The sequence below is a fragment of the Martes martes genome (assembly GCF_963455335.1).
Source record: "Martes martes genome assembly, chromosome: 18".
Lineage (NCBI taxonomy): Eukaryota > Metazoa > Chordata > Mammalia > Carnivora > Mustelidae > Martes > Martes martes.
Window position 1 is genome coordinate 39,956,811 of NC_137906.1, and position 9,518 is coordinate 39,966,328.

Sequence of the window (9,518 nt, forward strand, 5' to 3'; positions counted from 1 at the left end):
GGAAGCCGCTGTTTCTCTTCTCTCGCAGCTACGAGAAGTCAGACACGCACCGCTTCGAGGTGCCCAGGATGCTGTCAGAGGACCTGCAGTCGCTGGAGATCTACATCAATAAGATGAAAGACAAGTGAGCGCTGCTGCTGGTGGCCGGCAGGCGGACCGTGGGTTTGCCATGGGGCCGGGAGCCTCCCTCCGTTGCTTCCTGTGGGAAAGTGGGGGCGCCGATCCCTCCCTAGGAGCTGCTCCCCAGCCTACCAGGGTGGGGCCTGTCCAGACCCCGGGACCTCAGTCCTGGCCGAGCCACCCAGCTGGCACGCTCCCTCCTGGTTGCCGGCCGCGTGAATGCACGGCGAGGGTGGAGTTGGGGACCCAGGGATCCTTTCCAGGGGCCGCAGGCCCTGAGCGGGGCTGGTGGGCTTGTCGCAGGACCCTGTGGCGGTGGTGGGCCCAGTACCTGGAGAGCCAGGCCGAGATGGACGCGGCGCTGCGCTACTACGAGCTGGCGGAGGACTACTTCTCCCTGGTCCGCATCCACTGCTTCCAGGGCAACATTCAGAAGGTAGGGGCATCCCGGGGCCTGCGGGGCATGGGGAGGCGCAGACAGAGCCCCAGGGCTCCCTGCTGTCTCTCCAGGCTGCTGAGATCGCCAATGAGAGCGGCAACTGGGCGGCGTCCTACCACCTGGCCCGCCAGTACGAGAGCCAGGAGGAGGTGAGGCAGGCGGTGCACTTCTACTCGCGGGCGCAGGCCTTCAACAACGCCATCCGCCTCTGCAAGGTAGGCGCCGGCGGGCACGCGGCCTCGTACGGTCCACGCCACGCAGGCGAGCGGAGGGGTCCCTAGAGACCTGCACGGTGGGCGCCACGTCCCCCCCGGGGCCCGTTCGCACGGCGCTCCTGTCGGGGTGACTGCCACTGCTCCCCCGGTCTCAGCCCCCAGGGGCTTTGTGAAGTGCCGTCGAGAAGCCCTTCGGCTCCCACGGCTCCTGCAAGAACCTGGGCTGGCTCGCAGCTCGTGGCCTGTAAGCAGCAGGAAGGACGTTTTGCACGCGTGGACGTGTCCCAGCCCAGGGCTCGGAGACCTGTGTTCTGTTAGTAGAAAGAGAAGGAGGCCCCCACATTCCGGTGCGCAGACCCCATGTAACCGTCTGACACTGGTTAGAAACCATCGTCATGGGAGCACCTGGGTGCCTCAGTTGTTAAGTGTCTGCTTTCGGGTCAGGGTCCTGGAATCGAATCCCACGCGGGGCTCCCTGCTTAGTGGGGAGTCGGCTTCTCTCTTTCCCTTTGCCTGCCACTTCTCCTGCCTGTGCTCTCTCTCTCTCACTCTCTTGCAAATAAATGAAATGTTCAGAAAGAAAGAAAGAAGCCGACGTCACGTGGGCCAGCGGCGTGCCCGAGTGGGGGTGGTGGGCGCCCCCGTGGCACCCTCAGCAAGCCCACACAGGAAGCCCTGGGCGTCCGCTGTCCCCCACAGGAGAACGGCCTGGATGACCAGCTCATGAACCTGGCCCTGCTGAGCTCGCCCGAGGACATGACCGAGGCGGCGCTCTACTACGAGGACAAGGGCGAGCACATGGACAGGGCGGTCATGCTGTACCACAAGGTGAGCGAGGGTGGGCACGCCGGGGCCTGCCTCGGTGTATGCGGGGCCTCTCGGGCCCTCTCGGGGCCTGGGGCCTGGGCGGCGGCTCAGAGCGTCTCCGATCCGCAGGCCGGCCACTTCTCCAAGGCCCTGGAGCTGGCCTTCGCCACCCAGCAGTTCGCGGCTCTGCAGCTCATAGCAGAGGACCTGGACGAGCGCTCGGACCCCGCCCTGCTGGCCCGCTGTTCGGACTTCTTCATCGAGCACGGCCAGTACGAGAAGGCGGTCGAGCTGCTGCTGGCTGCAAAGAAGGTACGGTTGGGAGTCCCCGCTCGGCACCCACTCGGGCACCGAGGCCCAGGGGCCGCCTTTTCCAGACTCGGTGGACGTGGCTTCGCCATCTCTCATGGTTACGATTTCCCAAGAGGCCCGTGGCTCCCACCTGCCCCGGGCGAAGGAGCGCTAGGAACAGGCTCGCCTTGCAAGGCCGGTCCAGGGGCCGCTTGCCACCCCTTTCGTAACCCCCACAGCCAGGGAGGTGAGCGCGTGGTAAAATGCACGTACCGTGTAAGTCACCGTCGTTGCTGTTTTTTAAGGGCACGGCTCAGTGTTACCAAGTGCGCTCGCACTGTGGTGAGAACCGTCTCCGTGCCCCTGTTTTCATCTTGCAACGCTGAAACGCTGCCCCACCAAACGCCAGCTCCCCCGCCGCTCCCCAGCCCCCGCCCTCCCTTCTGTGTGTGTGCGTGGGACCACGCCAAGGACCGTTGTACCTGGAATCACACAGGATTCGTCTTGAGTCCGGCTTGCTTCCCTGAACGTCACGTCGTCAGGCTTCATCCGTGTGGTAGCAGGTGTCAGAATGTCCTTCGTTTTTGTTTTTGGTTTTTTTTTGGAGAAGAGAGCGCATGTGCGCAAATGGGAGTGGCAGAGGGAAAGGGAGACAGATCCGAGCAGACTCCCTGCTGAGTGCAGAGCCTGATGCGGGTCTCGATCTCACCACCCTAAGGTCATGACCTGAGCCGAAACAGAGAGTCAAGACACCTGACCAATAGAGCCACCCAGGTGCCCCTAGAATGTCCCTCCTTTCTAAGGCTGCGCGACGCTGCCTCGTGTGCATGCTGCCCGGGGTCTGCCCGTCAGACACTGTGTGGCCTCTACCTCTTGACTCTTGTGCATAGTGCTGCCGTGGACACGCGTGGACACGTATCTCTTGAGAACCCTGCTTCCAGTTCTTTCGGGTGTTTACCCAGAACTCAAACTGCCAGGTCATCTGGTAACCGTTCTCGCTGTGCGAGGGACGTCCAGACGGCCTTCCACGCGGCGCCCCAGCGTGCCCCCGCCAGCCGCGCACGGCGTCCCGATGCCCCGCGTCCTCGCCAGCGCTGTAGAAAGATTCTCCCGGGTAGCCACTGAGTGGTGACGTAGAAGATGGCCACTCACGCAGAATTAGCCTGTCCGAATTGAAAGGTCTCTCGCTGAAGCCAGAATCGTGCTTACAGTTGCGTGTTTCCCGGCTGAGCCACCCAAGAATTCCTGAGCACGTGTTCTAGAAAGACCCAGCACATGCACATGTCCACCTTCCCCAGGGCAGCCCCAGACCTAATCTGACCCCAGGAGAAACACCGCTGGGCTTTCTCTAGCCGGATAGGTGCATTCTGTAGTTTCACGGTGAAAACCAGACAAGCCAGAACAGCCAGGAGAGCTCTGGAAAATTGACAAGAGGGGATTAAGCCCCCAGACCGTAAAATATGTGACAGGGAGGATAATGGGCGTCGGAGCGTGACCAGGCTTACGGGTCAGCAGAAAATACCAGAAAATCCAGACGTAGCGCCACTTGCGCGGGCACATCTCATACGTGCAAAGGAGCATCTCCCAGCAGCGGGCGGAGCGCGAGCAGCCGGTGAAGGGATGGGTGCTCCCCGGCCGCTGCCTGGAAAGCGCCGAGGTAAGTCCCGTCCCAGCCAACTCCAGGGGGCCTGAGTTGTGTCAGCCACACAGCCCCGCTCCCCCAGAAACCGTGATGTCTCGTACGATCTCGGGAGGAGAAAGGCATCTTCTAAGTAGGATTCAAAACCCAAATGCCGATGGGAAGGACTAATCCATTCAGCCAAATGTAAATCTGAAAATCACACATGGGAAAAACACCATAAAAAAGTAAGGATAAATAATGGGGGAAATAACGTATCTTATCTCCATCCCAAAGTGTAATATTCCTAATAGGTGTGGAGTTCCTATGAACCAGTAAGAAATTTGGCAGCCACTCAAAAGAAAGGGACAAAGACTACGGACAGTTTATTCTAAGAAGGAACTGTGGGCAGACCCAGCACGTCAGACACTTAGCCTGCTCTACAGACACACACAGATGAAAACTCACAAAGATCCCACTCGTCCTGGGTTAGACCAGTGAAGGTGGGAGGTCAGCAGGCCGCAGGGGGTCATGGGAGCAGACGCTCGGGCTGGGTGTGAGCACAGCGCCCGTCTCCAGGAGAGCTCACAGGCCCCTCGACCCAGCGCTTCCCGTCCTTGGGATCCGTCCTCAGCAGGACTGTACACATGTGGGTGGCACCCGCTCGCCGCTGTCCCCGCATAAAGAACCCCCTTCCCTGCCACGGGGGGGCCACCGAGGGCTCCAGTGTTGTCGCTGTGCTGGGTCCCACGCAGCTCCTGACCGATGGAGAGGACACCACCTCCAAGACATCCACTGTTTGTGCGAGACCGGTTCTTAAGTGAAGGCTGTAAAATTTCCCTTCGATTTTCAAAAAGACTAATCAAAGCCCTTACCTTAAAAATTTGAAACAAACTGTAGAAGGAAATTAATTTCTGGTTTCTTTCCTCCCACGACCAACACAGTATTCTGAGCTCCACGTTCCCCTCGTCGCATTTCAGGGCGTGAACAGTGTGAGAGAGTCAGTGCATGAGTGTTGGCCCGTGCCCAGCGAGCGCGTCCCGTGCCTGCCCTGGGGCGCGCCACCGGGCCGCGGGCAGGGGCTGCCCCTGGGCTGAGGGGCCTGGCCTCCCCCGCACCCCGCTCTCACCACCCCTTCCCGGCTTGCAGTACTACGAAGCCCTGCAGCTCTGCCTGGAGCAGAACATGACCATCACGGAGGACATGGCCGAGAAGATGACCGTGCCCAGGGATTCCAAGGACCTGTCGGAGGAGTCTCGGCGCCAGCTGCTGGAGCAGATCGCCAACTGCTGCATGCGCCAGGGCAGCTACCACCTGGCCACCAAGAAGTACACGCAGGCGGGGAACAAGCTGAAGGTGAGCTGGGCCCGGCCAGGACGGGGCAGGGGGCCTGCTGCCCGGGCTCACCCTCCAGGGCCGCGCTTTCCCCGGGCGGCGGCTTCCCAGGGCCCTGCGCAGACAGAGGAGCCCCGAGCTCCCTCTTGTGGCGACATCCCGCCTGAGCGAGGGGGGAGGGGGGCTCGCGGCGTTGCCAGGCCCCGCTCTTCCTCGGCCCTCCCTCCGGCTAGGCCATGAGAGCGCTGCTGAAGTCCGGGGACACGGAGAAGATCGTGTTCTTCGCGGGCGTCTCGAGGCAGAAGGAAATCTACATCATGGCCGCCAACTACCTGCAGTCCCTCGACTGGCGGAAGGAGCCGGAGATCATGAAGAACATCATCAGCTTCTACACCAAGGGCCGGGCCCTCGACCTGCTGGCCGGCTTCTACGACGCCTGTGCCCAGGTACAGACCCTCCTGCCGGGGCCAGGACCCCCCGGGAGGGTGCCGGGGCCCCGGGGGGCTCATCCGTGCTGACGGGGCTCATCCGCGCAGGTGGAGATCGACGAGTACCAGAACTACGACAAAGCCCACGGGGCGCTGACGGAGGCCTACAAGTGCCTGTCCAAGGCCAAGGCCAAGAGTCCCCTGGATCAGGAGACCAAGCTGGCTCAGCTGCAGAGCAAGATGACGCTGGTGAAGCGGTTCACCCAGGCCCGCAGGTGTGTGCGCCGCGGCGCGGGGAACCGGGGACACGCGGCCCCCAGGCTCCTCTCCCCGCCGGGGACCCGGCTTCGCTGGCAGGGAGCAGGAGCAGAGGAGTCCCGCGGGCCCTAAATACGACACGTGGACGATATGTTGCCGCCTCCACACTGAGCTCCCCCTGGGGAATTCCCCAAACCTGGAGCTTGACACCCCCCCGCCCCCCGTGACTGCAGTCCCGGCCCGGGACCAAGGCTTGCTGGGTCCCTCCCCTGGGACCCTCCCCGGCTCGCACGCTGCTCTGCGGCAGACCCGCGTGTGCCCTGTGGAGCGCGTCCCTGCGCTGGCCTTTGCTCATGCTCACCCCCCTGCCCCATGTGCCCCCTGCGTCACGGTGCCCCCTCCAGACTGGTAACCAGCAGGGACGGGGGTGACAGGCTGAGTCTAGCGCGGTACCAGGACTGCGAGCGACCAGGAAGTTTTTATCAAGTGAATCAGTGAGTTCGTGAAGGAAGTCATTAGAGCATGTGTTTAATTCACGGGAGCTGACTTCACGAAAGTTCCATCCCGCGAATGCCAGGAGCCCCGCAGCCCCTGACCCGTGGCGGGGTTCTGGGCTCGGGCTCCACCGGCTCCGCTCTCGGCAGGACGTACGCCGAGGACCCCAAAGAGGCGGTCCGGCAGTGCGAGCTGCTGCTGGAGGAGCCCGAGCTGGACGGCACCATCCGCGTCGGGGACGTCTGCGGCTTCCTGGTGCAGCACTACCTGCAGGCCGAGGACTTCCAGACGGTGAGGCCCTCGCGGGGCCCGGGGAGAGCCTGGGGGGGGGGGGGCCCTGCCGCTGGCGTCCCCAGCCTCTCAGCCCCAGGGGGCTGGGAGCTCACGGTGAAGAGGTGCTTCTCTGTATTTGTCCTTTCAGCCGTTTTTCTTCTTTTGAAATAATTTCAAACTGAGACATTCACAAGAATGATAGAACCTACAGGTACCTTTACCAGATTCCGCAGTTCTCGGCATTTTGCCACGTTTGTTTATTCGTTCTATTTGCATGTCTTCTTTCTATTTGATGTTTCACACACGAAATGGGTATATTTCTGGGCGATATGTGAACGGCACGGCACACGTCCTGCCCTTCCCCCTTGTTCGCGGATACTGGGCTGGACACCTCAGGGCAGGACGGCGAGGTCGCACGGCTAGCGCATTTCTCATTTTCAGAAACTGCCTGACTTTCTTTTAGTTTCTCTTCTGTGCTCTGTTTTCGTGGTTGGTGTCAAGGTTCTTTGGGCCACATGCTCTGGCCACCTCCTGTGTTCTCTGAAAGGGTTCATGTAACACTGGGGAGCTTCCTCCTTCGGTGTTTGATCGAGTGCGTGACTGAGCCGAGCCGGGCCTGGAGGTTTCTCTGTGCAAGGATTTCGGTAGAGCGGTTCCCAAACATTTTGGTCTCAGGACCCCCTTGCACTGGGAAGTTCTCTGTGTGGGGCGACCTGACGCTGTCTATTGTGTCAGAGAATAAAACTAAGCCACTGAAAGATAAAATAAACCCACCACATGTTGACATAAATAACATTTCCATTAAAAAACCTTTATATTTTTGTATTTTCCAAAACAGAGAAATCGAGTGGGAAAAGTAGGCGTGTTTTACACATTTCCAGGTCTCTTTAATGTCGTGGAGGCCACCGGGATGGACTCTCCGTTTCTGCCCCTGCTGTCATTTTGGTGGGTGGGTTTTTAGCTGGAGTCCATGAAGCGGATCCAGCCCCGCACCCGTATGCAGGGGAGAGGCGGGGCCCTCGGACGGTCTCAGGCCACCTGGGCCTGCACCGGAACATCCCCAGGCCTGAGCAACCACAGCCCCCCGCGAGTCGCACTGACAAACACAGATGGGGCCCCGGGCACCTGCGCGGCCCGCACAGGTGTGCTTCCCCATCTCTGCCCGCGCGGTGCGGGCCCTCGGTGCCGCCGCTCCGGCACTGCGGGGCCGTGTCTCGCGGTTTATGGGCGCCTTCTCTCCGTGGCTGGCGGCGTGGAGTGCCTTCTTGTAGGCTCATGTCCTCCTCGGAGTGCCCACGTCCTGCCCCGCATCTTGTCCAGCTTTGTCGCCTTACGTTGGTCGCGGCCTCTGAATCCTACGCGCCTTTCCTGGGCCAGCGGACGACCTGGCAGCCTTTTCTCCCGTCTGCGGGACATTCCCTCTCATCCCTCTCTCCCCTCCCACCGGAACGCCAGTTGCTTGTGTAGACCGTCTCCTAGCTCAACTGATTCTCTTCCCCCCCTTTTTTACCCAGAATTTCCCCCGATTTTCGTTTTTGGCAGTTGCTTTTGCTGTTGCTTCGAGTTCACCCGTCTCGTGCAGCGTCTACTCCAACGCTGCTCCTGCCCCACCAGGTCGCCTGGCATCACAGTTTGCCCCCTGCTAGCCTCTGGATTGCGTCCAGTTGGTCTCCGTCGTTCGGCCTGTCTCAGGGTGGCTCACGTCTTCCTGTGGCGTCTCAGGTCCAGCGATCCTTTTCTGTCCCAGACACCGTGGCTAAACCAGCAGAGCCGGTTCTGTTACGTTCCTCCAAAGAGTGTGCTTGCTCGTTTCCTCTTCCTTTCTTCCTTCCAGCACCTTCTCACTCATCTCAGGGGCTTAGCTCTCCCCCACGGCGGGCAGCAGTGGGAGTCGCCGCTCCGTCTTTTAGCTTGGGCTAGGCTCGAAGTCGGCCCCGGTCCCCCCGCATGCAGCGCGCCGAGTGGAGCGGAGAGCAGCGTCCGTTCCCAGGCGCGGGCTCCCCTCTGGGACTCTCTCTTCCGACGTCTCCTCATTTCCGGCTGCTCTGATTGACCCTAGTTCTGATTCTGGTTCTTCAAGCCTGTACGGGTGGGTTTTCTATGTGCCAGTCAGCTCCCCCCAGCAGCCCCTGACTGGGCCTCCCTTCAGGCAGGAGCTACGGGGAGCAGGAACTCCCCGCACCGCCCCCCCTGCTTCCCAGCAGCGGCGTGGCCCTGCGTGGGGGAGGGCTGGTCTGTGACCCTCCCTCTGCCCCCACCAGAAGCCTCTCTCCGTGTTCACCATCCTCTTGTTACCAATGTAAGGAGCCCCCCCCCCCACTGCCTGCAGTTTTCATTTCAAGGGCATCGTGGGCGCCCCCCCGTTTCAGAGTAGATGGTTCCTGGAGAGGCTAGGTCGGCCTCAGGGAGCCTCTCACCTTCTCCCGAGCGCTTGTAAAGCACCTAATGATGAGTCAGTTCCAGAAATATGGCTAGTGAGCCAGGCCGGCGGCACTGGGCCTTGGCCTCCAGGGTGCCTGGGACTGCGGCCCGTGCGTGGTGCCGTAGCCCACGGGTCAGCACCGCGAGTGACACTTCGCTCCCTGGCCTGCTGCTCGCCCCCTCTTGGTCCCCTCCCATGTCCACTCACTGACCCTCTGCTGTCAGGAGGACGTGCCTCCAAATCTCTCAGCGGGTTTCCTTCTATTTTGGAGAAGAAACACAAAATTGAACTCAGACTGTTTGCTCGCTCAACACTAATAGAAAAATCACTCTTTGTGATTTCACCAGATTCTTTGCTATCTCAACCCTTGTTTGGAGCCCATGGCATTTAGCAACCTTCACTTAGAAGAAACAGACCTGTGAGTGGCGAGGGGTAGGCAGGCCAGGCGTCCTCTGGTGGGGAAAGAAAGCCCCTATCCCTGCTCCGTGTCTCCCACTGTCCCCTCGCGCTCGTATCGCCAGAGCTGCCGCACCAGAGCCGAGGCCTGACGCTCCTGACCCTGCACAGCTGGAGTCCTCTTCGGCCTGGACGGCCTGGAGTACTTCTCTTCGTCACCGTCCATCTGGGTCTGGTGGCCGCGCCTTCCTTGTGGAACTGGCCGCCTTGCCCTTTGAGAAGCCGGCTCTACACGCAGAAGGGGCACCACCCTGCACCACACACGCCTAACCTGCCCACGCCTGTCCACACCTGTGGTCTCCACCGGCCCCTTGCTTCTGGACCCCACCCCTGAATTCTCTCTAGTCACCAGAGCTCCAAA

The 9,518-nt window shown here is 61.1% G+C and overlaps 1 protein-coding gene across 2 annotated transcripts in view; it reads left to right on the forward strand.

Moving 5' to 3' along the window:
* The window catches only part of IFT140 (intraflagellar transport 140), a 72,963-nt gene that overhangs the window by 60,821 nt on the left and 2,624 nt on the right, over positions 1-9,518 (forward strand). The window contains exons 21-29 of one of the 2 annotated variants that reach the window (XM_080829857.1): positions 29-124; positions 424-556; positions 631-774; positions 1,474-1,602; positions 1,711-1,893; positions 4,640-4,846; positions 5,059-5,271; positions 5,362-5,528; positions 6,156-6,297. In XM_080829857.1, the coding sequence (XP_080685983.1) occupies positions 29-124; positions 424-556; positions 631-774; positions 1,474-1,602; positions 1,711-1,893; positions 4,640-4,846; positions 5,059-5,271; positions 5,362-5,528; positions 6,156-6,297 (1,414 nt within the window). Of the gene's footprint in view, positions 1-28; positions 125-423; positions 557-630; positions 775-1,473; positions 1,894-4,639; positions 4,847-5,058; positions 5,272-5,361; positions 5,529-6,155; positions 6,298-9,518 lie in introns of both variants that reach the window. The other variant, XM_080829856.1, reaches the window with a different exon arrangement.